This window comes from Rhinopithecus bieti, unplaced genomic scaffold, assembly GCF_001698545.2.
Source record: "Rhinopithecus bieti isolate Rb0 unplaced genomic scaffold, ASM169854v2 scaffold_13029, whole genome shotgun sequence".
NCBI classification, from domain to species: domain Eukaryota; kingdom Metazoa; phylum Chordata; class Mammalia; order Primates; family Cercopithecidae; genus Rhinopithecus; species Rhinopithecus bieti.
Genome location: NW_016807982.1, coordinates 1,521,368 through 1,540,258, shown reverse-complemented (window position 1 = coordinate 1,540,258; position 18,891 = coordinate 1,521,368). Strand labels below are relative to the sequence as shown.

The window sequence follows — 18,891 nt, the reverse complement described above, 5'->3', positions numbered from 1 at the left end:
CAGCTCTCTTGGTGGCATTTCATACATTGCCAGCCAAGTTGTCATTCTCAAGATACTTGTGGGCATCATAGCCTCTTGGTCAGAGTTTCCTAGGACTCAGCCCTTAACTGCTCTTCTCGTTCTCTCTGCCTTGGCTCCTGTGGTCTCCCCACCATGCTGAGTGTCATTGGAGGTGTGTACAAAGCACGCTGGACCACTGTGCTCCACGGAGGAGAAGGGGATGTCTTCCCAGAGGTGACATTTGAACTGAGTCTCGAAAGGTGGAGAAGGATGTGCCAGATGAGGAAAAGCAGAAGAGTATTTCAGAGGTGGGGTCAGCAACCGCAGAGGCCAGGAAGCATGAAAGGGCACACAGGAGAGGTCACGGAAGGAGAGGTGATAATTCCAAAGGAGCAGGAATGTGCATGGTTGAGGGTGTGGTAAGGATGGAAGTAGCGGGAGGAAAATCTGGACAGATGGCTGAGTCCAGATCATGCAGGACCTTAAATGTCTTGCTAAGAAGTAGACAGTTTCTTCTGCTGGCATCAAAGAGTCACAAGAAGCTTAAGGATGGTGCCTGGGTTTGTTTTATAGGCAGGTGAGTGTCGGAGCAGGAGAACTGGAGAAGAAGGTGAGCCTGGCAGGGAACCTGAAGTGGAGGATGGGTGGGTAGATGGGAGAAAGGCAGGGAAGAGATTGATTTTTCTTGGCAATCAATGATGTAAATGGCTGGTATAATTGCTTGGCACAGAGCAGATCCTTGAAGGTCATTTGGCCTCACCTCTTCTTAGGGATTGCAGCCTGGAATGGGCTCTAATAGTTTTCTAAACACAAGAGCACCTTTTGTAGAGTGTAAGCATGATGAGGGCAGGGAGGACACTCATCATCAGTTCCCAGCATACCACCGGTGTGTGAAGACACCGGTTGAATGAGTGAATGAATGAGCAGCTCCAGTAAGCCATTTGCCTCTTGAACAGATGACAGAGTGGAATGCAGTGTCCCTAACATTTAGACAAATTCTTGTCCTTTTGCTCAAGGGAGGAAAGAGAGAACTAGGCTGGCTTCTGAAGCCTCCCTCCTGCCCTGGAGATGTGTGCTAACAGACTGGCCTGGGAAAAGAGGGTGGAAGGTTAGAGACTTGGCCAATGTCAGTCAGGAATGACTGTGGGTCAGATTGTCCCATAGAGGACCAAGGGGAAAGATAAATTGGGGTTCTCAGGTATCTAGAAAAACACCCAAGGTTCTGGATGAGGCCTGACTCAATGCAGTAATCAGTTAGGAGCTGGAATTAACAGCTTTCTGTCTTTGGTGAACAATCACCATGGTGGGATGATCAGGTCAACAGCGGCTCTTCAGAGACATGAGACAGATGCAGGCTGTTTGGAGGCCTCTCATCCCAATCCTTGGCTGAATAGGAAGGAGGGAGACAAGATAACCCAGGGATATGGCATAAGGCTTCTTCTGTGCATATGACCTGTGCCCCAGGACAGTTGCAGGCCAGGTCTGGAGAGTGGGGAGTGCAGCTCCCTTGATTTCACCTGGGAATATTCAGGGCCTGGTAACACCTGACTCCCAGGCCTTGATTTCCTGGACCTGTCAGTAGCCTAGCCTTTGCTGTAAATGTCATCTTGCCCAACTATGCCAACCACTGGCTTCTCAACTATGTTTCCCTCAATGCCTATCTTCAACAGGCTCTCCTACCTAAATACCCATATGCCACATGCCGTGTCCCTGCACATACCCACATACCCACACATTTCATACATATGCAGCTTACATGCATACATAGACACACACATGCTCGTGTAACACCAACACACCAGCATGACTATAGACACTCTCCTCTCTCTCTCTCTCTCTCTCTCTCTCTCTCTGCTGGAGGAGATATAAGGAAAGCCATTGTTGCTGGAACATTGGGTATGAGGAGGAGACAGGGGTACGTACAGTTGGAGACATGGGTGGAGCTAGCTCATGGAGGACCTTGAGTGACATTCTAGAACTTGACACCAACTGAAGAGCTTTTAGGAGGGAATAGCCATGATCCTACTAGTTGTTTAGAGAATGGGTTGGATTGGGGCAAGTCTGAAGACAGAACAATGAGGAGGCTATCTCCAAGCCCAAGAGAAGAAACTGAGATAGGGTAGGGGCTGGTCCTGGAGCCTGAGCAATGGGGTGGGGGCAGATATAAGAGATGGAAGAAAGCTAATTCAAGAGACTGGATGTGAGACCAGATGAGGTCTCGGCTTGGATGGCTGGCTGGATGATGGGCCAGTCCCAGGTGCAAGGAACCCAGGGGAGAGATGGGTTTAGGGTAAGGGCAGGAGAATGCTTTGGGTCATGTGCAGTTGGAGGTATCTCTGAGATTTTCACTTAGAGAAACCTGAAAGTAGCAAGACTTGGGGTCTGGAGTCAGGAGGAAGGTCTGTACTGGGACTTGGACTGCAGACAGGAAGTTAAGAGTCACTAACCCTGGGAATAAGAGCCTGGAAAGCAAGCAGTGGGGGCTTCTGTACTCCTGGCCATGTGCCACTTCCTCTCTCTGGAACATCCTTCCTTCTCTGTCAAGACTGTACCAAATGCCTCTTCCAGGAAACTTCTCTGAATTATTCCTTCCCCTCATCCCTGAAGCTGTGAGCCACTGGCTGGTGGGCCAGGGCCCAGCACAGGGCAGCTGAGGAGAGGGTCAGAGAGGGGACCAGGTCTGAATCCAGTGATACATAGGGTCTCCTCTTGCATTTCAGTTTGCAGCTGGGTAGGACTATTCGTGAGTGATGCTTATTAGGCTGTAAGGGAGGTAGAGCCAGGGTGCATCCCATGTTCTGGTTCCTGGGGCCATCTGCTCTCTCCAGCCACTGTGCCCGGCTTCTCTCCATTTCAGCTCCAGCCTCTCCCACGCTGCCCTGGCATCTTCTCCCAGGGAACTCCAGGGGCTTATATGTAATCACATCCTAAACTTATTAAGCACTTCCTGTGTGCCAGACACTGAGATAAGCACTTTGCCTGGTTTATCGGACTTAATCCTCTCAACAGCTCTCTAAGCTGGGTGCGATTATTACCCCCATTTTATTGGTGAGGAAGCTGAGATGCAGGAAGGTGAAGTAGCTTGCTATTTAAGTAACGGTGATGGGCTTTGATTATGAACCCAGAGTCCACCTCCAGAGTCCACTCTCCTAATCCATACCTGTTATATAACCAGTAACCCACAGCCAGGAGAGGCACAGATGGAATTCAAACCCAGGTCTATGGGACGCCAGAGACATTTTCTGGACCATGACGCCCTGTGTCTCCCAGATCCTGACAGCCCTTGATCCCTACCTCTGAGATCACAGACTGAGCCAGCAGATGCTTGAGACGTCTCTAGGGTTAGAACTACCTCCACGCCTCTATCCCTGCATTCTGTACTGTGTCTGGGAAAACAGGAGCTTAAACACAAGTGTCAGGCAGGCCCCATGAGTGTGTGATATAACACTGACTTCTGAGGGCTGTTCTGGTTGTATAGAGACATCTGTGTAAAAGTTTATTAATCCAGAGAGGCTACACAGAAATGGATCGGTATCTTGAGGTGGACACAGGTTGTACATAAACATGAGTGGTTTATTCAAATATGTGGGAGAGTAAGTGTGTTGTATCTTTTGTCATGTGTGTGAATGTAAGAGCTGTGTTCAGATGCATCCTGAATTTGTCTGTTTTTATATGTGCATGTTTATGTGTATGAGAATGTATGTGTGTGCATGTCTCTTGTAAAGGGGAGTATGTGCATGGATGGATTTGTGCATGTTGAGTGTGAGAGTGTGTTAGTATGCTTGTGTTTCTGTGTAAGACATTTTTGGGTCTTCCAAGTAAGGAGCTTGTCCAGGGTAGAGGGCAGAGGGCAGAGGGCAGAGCCCATTCTACCACTTGCCTCTGTGATGTCAGAGGACCTGAACAGATGGCCTCCCCCTGCCCAGGGGCCTCCATGAGGCCTTTGGAGAGTAGTTGGACTTCAGAGATGAGTGAAAGTGAATGGATGAGGCAGGGGCTCTCCTTTCCCGCTGTTCCTGATCCTCAAACTGCAAAATGTTCACCAAGCACCATCTTTGGTCCAGTTAGAGGGACCTGTAGAAAACAAAGCCTCCAAGCAGACTCCGTAGCCAGCAAGATAGTCTTGTGACTCACCAACTCTTCCTCTGCTTCTACAGCAGCTAAGAAAGAAGGTGCCAAAGTCAGGCTGACTAGGTGTACTTCCCAGCTCCCCTGGTACCATGCTGTGTGAATATGAGCAGTGACTCACCATCTCTGAGCCTCAGTTTCCTCTCCTGTCCAATGGGCACAGTATCCACCTCAGGGCTGTTATGAGCATTAAATGAGACAGGTTAAGTGTGAAGTTTGTCATAGAAGTGGTCCGTAAGCAATGGTGCTGATGCTGAAGGAGGAAGTGAGGAGAACGAGGATTCACAGGACACCGTATGGGAACTCAGGTGACCACATGTTGAGTCCCTGTCTTTTGTAGTCACCCTGTTCACCATCCTTTGCAGAAGATACAAGAATTGGATGATGGTGGTCAGACACCGCTTCCTCAGTTCCTCTTTGGGCCCCCTGTCTTACTTTTCTTGGAAGGAGAGAAGCCATGGGTCTGGAGCCTTGGGAACATTGTGCTTCTTCCAGTAGAATATGAGTTCAGCTGTCTCTTGCCTTAAGAAGAGAGATGGCTGTGAGGTGTACTGGGGCTTCAGGGCCCTGGACAGGGAGCCAAGCAGAGGAAATAGGGGCTCTGGAGTTCTGTTGTCTACGGGATTAGTTGATGTGTGGGACATTGCTATGGGCATCCCAAGTAATGCTGGTCCTTAAGGCAATACTTCCCTACCAGTCAGCAGGATATAGGGGACTAAGACTCAGCCTTGGGCAGGGGCAGCAGAGCCTGACCCAGAGCAGGGCTCCCACCCTGGGGGAGGTTAAGGAGATAACAGGGCTAGTTATGCAGTCTGTTGGGACAGCCCTGGCAAGTGATAGAGTGACTTCCCAGGTGGGCAGCCTCACTGATAGTTATAACCCCCAGCCTCAAGGCAGGACACTCCAGCTGGGTTCAGAGCCTCCTCCTCTTTGAGCTCCTTTGCCAGGATTGGTTCAAGGCTGAGGCCATAGAAGATGACATTCTGTCTGCAGGTGGACAGAGATGTGGGCCAAACATGGCAGCCCTGGCCATAAACCTCCCAAAGCCTGAGAGTCATTCTGCCCCAGACAAACAGAAAACATATCCTGCTATAAAAGTTGTCAGGCAGCTGGGTGCGGTGGCTCACACCTATAATCCCAGCGCTTTGGGAGGCTGAGGCAGGTGGATCACTTGAGGTCAGGAGTTCGAGACCAGCCTAGCTCACATGGTAAATCCCCATCTCTACTAAAAATACAAAAAAGAAGAAAAAAAAATTAGCTGGGTGTGGTGGTGCGCGCCTGTAATCCCAGTTACTCGGGAGGCTGAGGCAGGAGACTTGCTTGAACCCGGGAGGTGGAGGTTGCAGTGAGCCAAGATTATGCCACTGTACTCTACCCTGAGCAACAGAGTAAGACGTCTCAAAAAAAAAAAGTTCTCAGATGAAAAGAAAGAAGGTTTTCTTTCTCTTTGTTTGGCCTCTTTGTCCTTCCTTAACATGCTACATTCATCTGGAAGCGATTAGTTTACCTCTTTGGTAAGAATTGATTTTACCACCACAAGTTACTAGCCAATGGGTCATAGAAGACCTTAGGCCAACCCTGCCCCCAGAACAAACAGTTCTTTGCATGTTCCAGTGGGAGACATGTTTGTCAAGAAAAACGTTTTCATATTAACCTGGAAAGTTCTATGTAAATGTCAACTACCCTGGCTATTGTTGTTTTATTTTCGTGATGACTAATACAGAAAGTAAAGCAACTCAGGTTTATCTTATCCCAGAATCCAATACTTCCCAAAATATGTTTCACAGAACAATTCAGATGTTATTAGGCGTTACTGAGAGAAAAGTTCCAAAGTCAGGGCAGTGATCATATAGTCAAATTTTTGGAAATTCTGGATTAAGCAGGGTTAAGCCGGTTTCTCCTGCAGAAACTCAGATCAACTCGTAAGCACTGGTTTCTTCACAAGGAGGGAGTTTCTGTGGTATTTTTAAAAATTACCTGACACACTGAACGTTTTTCTCGTTACATTTATTTCTCAGCCAGTGTATCATGGAACACACCGGAAGATATTTTTCGACCCCATTATGCAATTAATCAAATTTAGCCCCAAATTGCATATTTAGCTATTCTAAGCCTAATTTTAACAGTGTTTTGCCATGTTTCATCATAGGGTACCACTGATTTTCCATGTGTTTTTCTGTCTAGATACGTTTGATTATCCCTGTGCTAGGGTGCCATGGGGGCATGTCGAGCTGAGCAGGGGGCAGAGAGGCAGGTGCTGGAGAGGATCACATAGGCCATAGGATAAAGGACCTGGTGCCAGCCTAATGCTCTTCCTCCAAGGAACCAAGGCTTGCCATAGTCTCCTGAAACAGGGGCAGCACATGTTATCGGTTTGGAAAAGTGCACTTCCCCAGAGAGTGACAGGAGAAAGAAGGAGGCAATGTGGCTCGCTGCTCCCCTACAATCTTGCTGTATCCCAAACCTTCTCAGGTCCTACCCTAGGAGGCCCTGAAATGTCCCCCTCTACGTCCACTCTTCTAGTTCAATATTAAATTCCTTAAAGGCAGGGTCTAGCTCTTCCCCTTTTCCTCTACCCCATTTCCCCAGAGAAATGGCCCCAACTTTTTAAGAGGTTGAAGTCTTCGATGCTGAAGAGATACCTCTTCCCTCTGGGTCAGGATTGCCCAAATTGGCAAATGAAAATACAAGAAACCCAGTTAAATTTGAATTCCAAATAACAAAGTCTTTTTAGTATAAGTATATTCCAAATATTCCAAGGGATATGCTTATACTATAGAAGGGTTTGTGTTTCTCAAACTGGGAGTCCTGTGTTTTACTTGGCAGCTCTATTCTGGGGCCTATGATGTTTGTTTCTTGGTGGTGCTTCTTTAAAAGAATCCCAGGTGGAAGAAAGGAAGCCATGGGTTCTGTGGTTAGGAAGCAGCAAGGAGAGTTCTGTTCTGACAGCCTCTCTGCGGCCCCTCTGGTGCAATGATGGATGGATTTGCAGCCCCAGCTAGTCCAGGTTGGACGAAAGGGGCCAAGGAGAGCTCTGACTGGGTGTGGGTTGGGCATGCTCTAGGCCTGGCAAGGAGAGGAACTCTGAAGGTACCAAGAGCATGGACTTCACACTGGACAAGCAGTGAAACAAGCAAAGGTCTTCAATTCTGGGAGATCAAATTACAACATGGCAAAGGGCACAGCCCTTAGATCAAGCAGCTTGGGTTTCAACCCCAGCTTTGATCCCAACCTGCAGTGTAGCCCTGGGTCAGAGTTAGCCCAGCTGTTCCTCAGTTTCCTCCCTGTAAAAAGGAGACATTTGTGCCTCCGTCCAGGTAAGATGAAATAGAAGATTACTGAGCAGTGTGCCCAGCTCATAGTAAACACTCAAGCCGTGACTATTATTACTTTCACTACTACTATTACCTGTGTGACCCTTTGGGTCTCTAAATTCAGCTGTCTCTTTGGTAAAATAAGGTCATCATTACCAACCTAAGGATTAGCTATAAAGACTAAAAATGAATCCCATTTTGATGGGGAAGGGTGGAAGCTATAAATACACAAGCCCTTCCCTGTAGCCAGCACAATGCCCACCTGTCCCCAGGGCCACATGGAAGGGAAAAGGAAATTTGATGTAGGTCTCAATAGTCAAGTGCCACCTGCCTGTCCTTTCCAGTACCTGCCAGTCACCTCTGTCCAGCACCCTCCCTGGTGCAGCTCACTTGCTCCACAGTCCCTTCCCATCTTTGACTCCCATCAAAACTGACCTTTCCTCACTCGCCTTTATCACAGGAGAGGGGTGGTTCCTGAGATATGAATCGTATGCCTCACATAAGTACATAACTGAATAAACACTAGTTCAGGGTCAGCAAACCGTGGTCTGTGGGTCAGCTGGCTGTTTTTATAACTAAAGTTTGGTTGGAATACATATTGCCTGTGGCTGCTTTCACACTGCATGGAAAAAATCAGGTCCCTGTGACAGAGATCATATAGTCCACAAGGTCAAAAAAATTTTCTGTCTGGCCCTGTATGGAAAATGTTTACCAATTCTTACACTAGTTTATTGCTTCGTGTGTGTGTGTGTGTGTGTGTAATTCTGATTAATATATAATATATATTTTATTATGTATACATATAGATTTCATTCACTCAACACATTCCGGCTTCAACTGAGCACTCTCTTCCTGCCAGACATGAAATCAAATGCTAGATATATAAAGAATACAGTACCGTTCCTGCCCCTCAAGGAGTCCCGAGATGAAAATAGACACCTAAAGAAATAATTACAAGCAGGCTCAGCTCCTGTTTGGAAGCCAGGGTGTTATAAATGGATGAATGAATGAATTACAACATATAACAAAGTGCAGGAATTGAAGCGCAAGGAAACCCCCACATAACTCCTTAGGTGGGGTCCAAAAAAAACCCAATCTTGTAAAATGTGGGATTGTGAGATTGCAACATTAACCAAATGAGCAGAGGGAGCCTGCCTATTTCGTGGGCCAGGAGATTCAGGATTCTAAGAGCCAATCTCCAATGACACTGTGACAGTATTTATATTCAATCAAGATGTGTTCTTGCGGGATCTTATGGGTTATACAAGACACCAAGGGTATCAAGGAGGGCTTTACGGAGGAGGTGACATTTAAGTGTGGTTTTGATGGAGTTTGCCAGATGAAGAATTTGAGAGAAAAAGAAGGAGTGCTTGGGGGGCCTGTGGTTTAGAGTAGCAACGGTAGAGAGGACTAGATGAGAGAAGGCACAAAACATCAACAACAGTCAGATCACAAGGATGGGGGCTGCCTAGGCCTAAGCTTTAATTTATACTGAAGGCAACAGAGAGGTTCTTAAGGTTTTCTTTTTATTTCCTTTTTTAAATTAATCTTTCAAATCATTACATATTCTCATTAGAGTCACGCAGAAGACCAGAGGTTCTGTGTTTGCCTGTGCCTTGGTGGTAAGGAACTTACTTTTTTTTTTTGAAACGGAGTCTCACTCTGTTGCCCAGGCTGGAGTGCAGTGGCCAGATCTCGGCTCACTGCAAGCTCCGCCTCCCAGGTTTATGCCATTCTCGTGCCTCAGCCTCCCAAGTAGCTGGGACTACAGATGCCCGCCACCTTGCCTGGCTAGTTTTTTTTGTATTTTTTAGTAGAGACGGAGTTTCACCGTGTTAGCCAGGATGGTCTCGATCTCCTGACCTCGTGATCTGCCCGTCTTGGCCTCCCAAAGTGCTGGGATTACAGGCTTGAGCCACCGCGCCCGGCAGAACTTACTTTTATAATGTGGGCTCCCGGCAGGGTCAATAAGGCAGTACCATGGTGAATTTGTCATTCTAGAATGCTGGCTTCAGCATTGCTGGGTACAATGCGTTGGAGAGGGCAAGGCCAGCAGTGAGAAGATCAGAGTTGGGTACAGAAGTCCAGGGAAGAGACATGAGGGTCTTCAAATGAGAAGAAAAGTTGTAGGGCTAATGTGGTTTGTGGAGGACAGGAGACTCCAGGAGAGAGGCCAGGTTTGCTACTCTCAGAAGTAAAAACCTAAAAACAAGAAAGGCCCTGGTGATTGAGCAGTTAAAGCTCACAGAGGTAAACCCAGCTGGGCCAGTGGAATAACTTACATGAATAGATTACTGGGAGTTGTTCTCAATCTCAGCTTTTCATTCTCCTGGAGCAGCCCAGGCTCTATTTCTCATATTATGATTCAGTAGGTTTAGGGATAGGGTCTAAGCATCAGTATCTTTATAAAACTTTCCACATGACCATGATGCTGAAGGTTGCAAAATCACAAACGTGAGTAGAGAGAATAGGCTTATGGCGGAGGGCTTCCGCCTGACAGTGGTTAGGGCAAAGCCCAGCAGGGCGGGGCCCACTGACTAGTTGTGGGTAGCATCCTCTATCTGATGCCCTGGCACCCTTGCCTCTGTTTGATTGACAGGTAGCGGGAAATATACAGGACCAACCTAGAGGTCAACTTGCCTGGTTGTCACCCCAAATCCTCTCCCTGAGGAGAATGCATGTGAATTCCTTGTGAGAATGTTTCAAGGTACACTAGTCACCATAGACTTCCTGTGGAATGGTCAGTGCAAGACTGGCCTAGTACAGGCAGAAATGTGGAATCCCAGGCAGTGATGTGAAAACCCACCTCTGTACCTGGAGTGAGCTGTGTGGCCTTGGATAAATGCTCCAACATCTCTGGCAACCATGCTTATCTCAACAAGGGATGATAATAGCACCTCTCTCAATATGTTGTTGGGAGGATTGCATAAGATCACTAAGCCTCTCAGTAAACTTTTAGGAAGGTATTATTATACGTCAGGCACTGTTCTGGGAACTGAGAAACAGAATTGAACAAAAAAGACCAAAAAATGTGTGTCCTTATGGAGCTTACACTGTTGCAAGGTGAGACAAATAATAAACAAATGGATGTATCAAGCAAAAATATATATCGTATGTAGTATATGATGTATATTAACTTTATATATGACATATATAAAATGTGTAATTATATATCTCGTATAATAAAATATAAATATATATCAGTTGAGTGGAGAGGAAATGGAGACAGCAAGTATAGAAAACTCTTTGGGGATAGAAATACATGAAAAGCACTTGACATTAAGGTTAGCACAGAGTAAGTATGCAATGAATTATGTTTAAAAGGCCAAACTGCTAAAAATAAGGGAGTTATAAAGATTAAATAAGCTAATATATAATGTAGAAGTGCCTAGCACAGATCCGGGACTCAAAAAAGAGTAGTTCCTATTCCTCCCTCCCCGATCCTGCCCACTGCCCCCGCATCACACACATATGGACACACGTACACAGGCATCACCTTCTCTTCTTTCCATGCTGAGGATTGTGGGAAGACTAAATCCTTCTCCCTGAATTCTTCTTCCCAACTAGCCTACCACTTGGTATCAATCGTATGGCCATGGAGATGAAACAAGTTACTTGATGGAAGATAAGAAATCAAAACATATGGAGGGTGCTTGTCCAGAGAGCGTAAATGACTCTTCATTATAACATGGGAACCAAAGTCTCAAATTAAAAATAAAAGAAGGCATGGTATAGCTTTTGCTGCACTTCAGCCACAGAGGAGATTCATTGTCATGCAGTCACTGAGAATATTATGTTGATTGGCAAGAGTCAGGCTTTGTAGAAGGGACAGAAATTCCCCACAGCTAATCTACAATGGAATTGTTCAATGTCAGGCATCGCTTTAATAATATTGTTCTGGGCTGCGCTGGATGTAAATATCTCCCTCTTCATTTTGTAAGCAATCAAAGGGAAGCTTTATAGATGGGAGAGCATGAACGGTTATAGTGTCTGTGCTAAAAAATACATGGACATTCTAAAAAAAAAATCAAAGAACACGGTACCTTAGAAGGGATTGGCTTTGTAGCTTATCTCCAATCTCCTATGTCTGTCCAGCAAGTTGCGCATTAGACACATAACAAAAGACCACACTTTAAATGTTGCCCTTGACATTATTAAAAAGTATAGGATTGGCAAATCAGACTGGGAAAAAAATCAGGCTATTAAATCTGGACAGTCAGGTAATCTCTCTTCATCTTATTGCAGTGCCTAGAATGATGAAGGGAGTAAGGGGGCTCTTGTTTATTAAGCACCCACTATGTGCTTGGATGCTTTGCCTCTGTCGGAAGCAGTCTCATATTCCAGAGTGCTGAACAATGGAGGCAGAAAGACCAAGGTCCTCAACCTAGCTCTGCGATTTTCTAGTTGTGTGGCCTTGGGCAAGCAAGCAAATGAAGCTCTCTGTGCCTGGTTTTTTGTTTTTTGTTTTTTTCCACCTGTAAAATGAGGATACTACATATCCCACAAGATAAAGTGCCTAGTATGTTTCAGGTCCTGGACTAAAAGTTTATTTTACTTTTAGTCCAGGACCTGAAACATACTTGACACTCAGGGATAGGTATTACAAGGTGAATTTTAATCTGCACAGCAGCCCTGCGATGAGCTGAATTGTGTCTCCCTAAAAGCTATATTGAAGACTTAACCCCCAGTACCTGTGAATATGACCTCATTTGGAACAGGGTCTTTGCAGATGATTAAGTTAGGATGAGGTCATTAGGATGTACCCTATCCAATATGAGTGGTGTCCTTATAAAAAGGGGACATTCAGACACAGAAACAAAGCGAGAGAACACCATGTGAAGACAGAGGATTGGAATGACGCATCTGCAAGGAACAGCAAAAGTTGCCAGCAAACCACCAGAAACTAGGAAGAGGAAAGGAAGGATTCCCCTACAGGTTTCAAAGAGATCATGGCTCTGCTGACACCTTGATTTTAAACTTCTAGCCTTCATAGCTGAGAAAATAAGTTTCTGTTGTTTTCAGCCACCTAGTTTGTGGTGCTTTGTTGCAGCAGTCCTAGCAAACAAAAACACCCTTACATGATGAAAAAGTATCCCAATTTTCAGAAGAATTGAAGGCCATTTGAACCCAGGTCTCTCTGAGCCTAAAGTCTGCCCTTTCTCCATTCACTGTGGGACCTCTCAGGAGTGGAGCTTGGCATAAAAAAGCAGGTGGGGTTGGAAATGAGCCCCATTCATTACACCCAGGTCCCAATGGAAGCGTCAGGTCAGAGTGGTCTGATTATGAACAGCTCATTAAGTAAAGAGCAGTGAGCGTTTGAGAGTGACTTTTTAAGAAGAATCGACTTTTATTTATAGTGACGTTCCAGTCATTAATTTCGAAGGAAGAAAGCCCAAAGCAGAAGCAGGTTCATTAAAAATTTGACATTAGTAATTTAATTAAATTGGGTCTTTGCATCTCATTGCGGAAAATGAAACGTTAGTTCTACACCAGTTCTCAGCTCATTTCCCCTAGTTGGCTCCCTCCCCTCACCTTACCTTGCTTTTTTCTCCAAATGTTTACCTGACCTGTCCGTCCCACCCCCAACACTCATAAACATGCACACATCACAGTTATTGCCTCTGCTGTAAGCCAGCTGCATGGGATTATGGGAAACGCCAAGTGAACCAGCAGCAGGGCATCATGGGAAATGCCAAGTGAACCAGCAGCAGGGGACTGATCATAGAAGATGCTAAATAAGCCAGGAGCATGGGATCATGGGATACGCCAAGTAAGCCAGCTGCAGGGGATCATGGGAAATACCAAGTAAGCCAGTAGTGTGAGATCATGGGAAACGTTAAGTAAGCCAGCAACAGTACAGGATCATGGGAAACACCAAGTAAGTCAGCAGCAGATCATGGGAAGTATCAAGTAAGCCAGCAGCATGGGATCATGGGAAATGCCAAGTAAACCAGCAGCAGAGGATCATGGGAAATGCCAAGTAAGCCAACAGCAAGAGATCATGGAAAGTACCAACTAAGCCAGCAGCATGGGATCATGGGAAATGCCAAGTACATCAGCAGCAGGGGATCATGGGAAATGCCAAGTAAGGCAGCAGCAGGACAGGATCATGGGAAACACCAAGTAAGTCAGCAGTAGGGGATCATGGGAAGTACCAAGTAAGCCAACAGCAGGAGATCATGGAAAATGCCAAGTAAGCCAGCAACAGGGAATCATAGGAAATTCCAAGTGGCAGGGGATCATGAGAAATGCCAAGTAAGCCAGCACTGTGGGATCATGGGAAATACCAAGTAAGCCAACAGCAGGGGATCATGGGAAATGCCAAGTAAGCCAGGAACATGGGAACATGGGAACATGGGAAATGCCAAGTAAGCCAGCAACATGGGATCATAGGGAATGCCAAGTAAACCAGCAGCAGGGGATCATGGGAAATGCCAAGTAAGCCAGCAGTGTGAGATCATGGGAAATACCAAGTAAGCCAGCAACATGGGATCGTGGGAAATGCCAGGTAAGCCAGCAGCAGGGGATCATGGGAAATGCCAAGTAAGCCAGCAGCAGTACAGGATCATGGGAAATGCTAAGTAAACCAGCAGTGTGGGATCATGGGAAATACTAAGCTGGGCCAGTGGACAGGGCAATAGAGATAAATCTTTTCATCTAGGTCATCTCGCTTGTCACAGGTAAAGAATGGGCAAGGGACAGCTCTTCAGTCGTTAAGATTCACTCTCACAAAAGCATAAGCCTCTGAGGGCTGGCCCCACTGTGCCAAGCACAGAAAGCCCATGATGAATTTTTGTTGCATGAAGGAATTAATACATGAATGAGTAACTCCCCAAATAACTAATTAATGAACATGCACATATGTCCCTACAAGTGCCAGGCACTGTGCTAGTCTCCCAGGATATACCTGTGAACCAGACTAGGCCCATGCCCTCATGGCCCTGTGGCCTAATGGAATGAGAACATCTGCCATTTTGTGAGCACCTACTATGTTCTGGGCATTGTGCCAGGCATGCGGCATTTATATTGGTAACCCCCTCAACCGCTAAATATTTTTGGCCTCACTCCTTTCTCAGTTGAAGAAACTAAGGCTCAGAGAGTTCATGTGGCTCAAGGTCACACAGAATAAGACACGATGGCACCTGGTTTCACACCCAGATCAGGCTGGTTCCAAAGTCTACCATTACCCTCTACACCGAGCTGTTTCCTCTCAGAAGAGGGAGAGAGGAATGGGGAGGGAATACCTTTTTTCAGAGGGTTCTGAGATCATCAGGGCTGGTAGAGAGGGTTCTGGAAAGAAGATACTAACAGCAACATTGGCAGGAAGGGGGTATTGCAAGGACTAGGGGAGCCATTTAGAGTCCAGACCTACCCACTTCCACTTCCCCATCACTGCCACCCCACTCTTTTACTCCAGGCTCCCTCAGCTCCTGGGTTATCTCTGGCCTCAGGGCCTTTGCACATGCTGTTTGCTCTTTTTTGTTTAGCTAAGTCTTACGCATCTCCCAGGGTTCTGCAGAGTTGTCACTTCCTCCAGGAAGTGATCTCTGACCTCTCCCCCAGCTGGGTTTGGTTCCCTACCTGTCCCTGTCCCATCATAACACTCAGTATGCCATTAATTGTGCACACCATCCACTGGACTGAGACTTAGATTCATTTGTGTTGTACTCATTGTACATCAGGCTCTGTCCTAAGCACTTTGCATACCTCAACTGGCTTAATTCTTGCAACAATTAATTTGATATAAGGAAGGTGCTGTTGAGCTCCCTATCTTACAAATGAGGAAACCGAAGTGCAAAAAGGTTAAAAGACTTGCTCACGGTCCCATGGGTGATAAGATGTCAGGCTGGGAAGTGAACCTAAGCACGTTGGCTTCCAAGTCTGCACTTGCCACCATCTGGCTGCATGGCCTCTCAGAGATAGCCTCAATAAATCATTGCCGGGTGGATTAATGGAGAGGTACTTAAACGGTAGTCTGGGCATGACTAAGACCCCTACTCCTCACCCCATGGGGGTATCCTAGAATGATAGGGGGTGTTGACCTTTAAGGCACAGGCAGTTCCAACTCTGGGGGACAAGGCAGAGGGCAGGGGGAGCTGGGTCAGGTGGAACAGGTGACTGACTTATGGGCACAGAGAAGCTGTGTCCTCCTCCCTCCTTACTGCCAGGTCGTGTTACTCTTGCATCTTCCCCAAGACTATTTCCTCTGCCTCATGAGAGCACACTTGCAGGTGACCATGATTGCTTGACTCTGGCCACACACTGTGCATGGTGTTCCCTGGCTCCCAATTTTCCCCCTTTAAACCAGTCAGGCTGATGAGAACCCGGGCTCTTGTCTTCCCACTTCACTGCCTATTCTGCCTAATCCAACCCTTTCAACTCCCCTGAACCTGCGGGGCCAAAGTGCCCCTCTGGCTGCCAGGGTGGATCACACATGAAAGAAAGGACACTGGATTTAATGAGCACCTACTCTTATGCCATGCCTTATGTCCCTTCTATGGTATTTAGTGAGAAGGAGTGTGGAGTCTGAAATCAGGCCAGCCATGCCCAAGAGATTAAAGTGATATTCCTGGGATTGCATCTCTAGTGATCAGGATGGACGTAATTCACATCCATGGCTGCACATTAGAAAAGGCAAGAAACCTGGACGTCCAATTGTAAATCTCATGTGTGAGATTTTGAGTAACCCCTCTCTCTTCTGAGTAACCCGTTCTCAGGGAATCCACAGCCTTGAGAAGCGGGCAGATCAGCAGTGGGTAATGCTGTTCACAGAAGAAGAAATGAGTTCCAGGAAGCCCAAGTGACCTAGGGAGATGCTACTAGAAAACCTGGCAGGGCTCCAGCCCAACTCACAGGCTACCTGTCTCTGTCTGTCTCTCCTCACAGTTCTCCCCAGCCACACATGTGGGAACCCAGGGAGGCTGCCCAATGGCATCCAGCAGGGCTCAACCTTCAACCTCGGTGACAAGGTCCGCTACAGCTGCAACCCTGGCTTCTTCCTGGAGGGCCACGCCGTGCTCACCTGCCACGCTGGCTCTGAGAACAGCGCCACATGGGACTTCCCCTTGCCTTCCTGCAGAGGTAGGTGGCCAGAGAGGGGTCTGACGGAGTGGGGCAGTGGCTGGAAGGGGATGCTGGAGCTTCCAGTGACATCCAGTCTCAAAGGGGAAAGCTACACCCCAGCAGGGAGGGAGGTGCCCAAGTCCGGACAGCACAGAGGGTCTTCAGGGTCCCCAGGTGTTCTAGGGGTGTTTCAGCCTCACCTGACCTCCTCACCCTCAGGCGTGCGCTCCCTCATTTTTTCTCCTGCATCAACAAACTTATATGTAGCCAGTCTTCCCTCACCTCTAGCCCTCCTGTCTCAGAAGAAACATCATTTCTCTTCCTATTGCAGACCCTCTCTCCTCTTGTGGAAGCCAGATCACTTTCCCAACAGCTTTCGTACTGACCTCACTGTAGGAATTATTCTTTTCTCTTTCCTACAAATTCAGCCTCTCTCCCTATCTAATAGTTTCTTCCTCTCAGCCTCCAAATATGCTCAAAATCTCTTTACTCCAACAACCCCCTCCCCTAGAAAAACACCTCTCTTCTATGCCTCAGCCTCCCAGCTAGGATGACCAACTTGTCCATATTTGTGTAGGACCTTTCCACTTTTAGTCCTGAAAGTTCCGCATCCTGGAAACCCTCTCAGTTTCAGGCAACAGAGACATTTGTCACCTACTCCCAGCCTATTCCTTACACAATCTTTTTTTTTTCTCTTTCTTTTCTTTTCTTTTCTTTTTACTTTTCTTTTCTTTTTTTTTTTTTTTTTTTTTCATTTGAGACAGGATCTTCCTGTGTCCTCCATGCTGGAGTTCAGTGACATAATCATGGCTCACTGCAGCCTCAAACTCCTGGGATCAAGCGATCCTCCTGGCTTAGCCTCTGGAGTTGCGGGGACCTCAGGCATGTATTACCATGCCCGGCTAATTTTTGTTGTTTTTGTTGTTGTTGTTGTTTTTCATGGAGACAGAGTCTCTCTATGTTGCCCAGGCTGGTCTTGAACTCCTGAGCTCAAATAATCCTCAGGCTTTGGCATCCCAAAGTGCTGAGATTATAGGCATAAGCCACCATACCTGGCACATGATCATTTTTAAAAGCTTAGGAAATACAGAAGGAAATAAAGAAGAAAGAAAATTTACCTGTTTTAACCATGATTTTAATGTATTTCCTTTCCATCTTCTTCCAATACATATTGCACATAAGCATATATTACAAATATGTACGTAAATTGAGATTATGATGCATGCAGACAATTTTTAGCCACCTTTGAAAAACAATCACATCACACTGTAAGATTTCCCATGCCATCTACACAGCCCAGCATCTTGAAAGCTCCATCCAGCCCTGTCCCTCCTTTTCCCTTCTCATTTGCTCCTCTGCAGACTGGCCTTTGCCCTCAGTATTTGCATCATTTTGCCAAATCAGATGGGAATTGTTTTGGCTCTTATATTTCTTGACCTCTTAAGAAACCTTTGCACTACTGACCACTCTTTTCTTCTAGTAACGCTCATCTCTAAATTCCATGGATCCTGAACATCCATATATCAGTCTAGGAGGAACATTTCCAGGAGTTGAGAAGTCATTGGAATAAGTAGGTCCTCCTTAGTTCAAGTTTTATTTTTCTTTTGGAGGAAGGTTTTCTGTAATTACTATAAAAGGCTAGCTCCAGGGATAAGCAACTCCCTCTTCCTGCCACATGCACACACTTTTTGTTATTGACACCAAGGATAAAAATTACATGGCGTGTATACCTATTTCCCTTCTTCCCACTCCCATGGCGGACATAATTGGTCATTGCACCCTTTCTGCTTGAGTCCAGACACAGCTGTGAATTCCCTCCCAATAGGCAAGCCACAGCCAATCAATCTGAGTTGCCACTTGACTTCACCTTTGTTTACCTCTCCTCAACCAATAGAACGGGCCTTGGCCATGTTGAGCCTTCTTGGTGGAGGGCAAGGGAACTAGAGTTCCCTTTCCTGATTTCCTAAGTCCCATCTTCCCAGGCTCCGTTCCTAACTCAGGGCCTGCCTCTTTCCATGATTGACTTCAGGAATTACCAAACCAATCAGGTGAGACCTTGGCCCCTACACACAGGTGTGTGGCCTAATGACAGCCTGAAAGCTGCTGTATCTGCCCTTTCTTATAGCATCCTTACCCACCCCCTGCCTTGAGGAAGTTACAGTTAACATTCTGATCTTCCAAGGAGGGTGTCAGAGTTGTGAAATGACGATAGAACTGACATATGATAGTAAATAAAATCAAGTGTCTAAGTTATGAAATATAAACTGCAGTTCTTTTTCTTTTTGCAGCACTGTACATGTCATGCTATTTTGCTCAAGATAAAATCCAAAAACAAATGTAATCCAATTATCGGATGCAGTGGGGGTATCACTCTGCTTAGTGAAGT

The 18,891-nt window shown here is 46.4% G+C and overlaps 1 protein-coding gene across 1 annotated transcript in view; it reads left to right on the top strand.

Annotated features, from left to right (window-relative positions):
• CSMD2 (CUB and Sushi multiple domains 2) overlaps positions 1-18,891 on the top strand; it is a gene marked incomplete at its 3' end in the record, with an annotated part of 670,449 nt that overhangs the window by 236,625 nt on the left and 414,933 nt on the right. Inside the window, 1 exon segment of the mRNA XM_017884421.1 lies at positions 16,329-16,523. Within this exon segment, the coding sequence (XP_017739910.1) occupies positions 16,329-16,523 (195 nt within the window).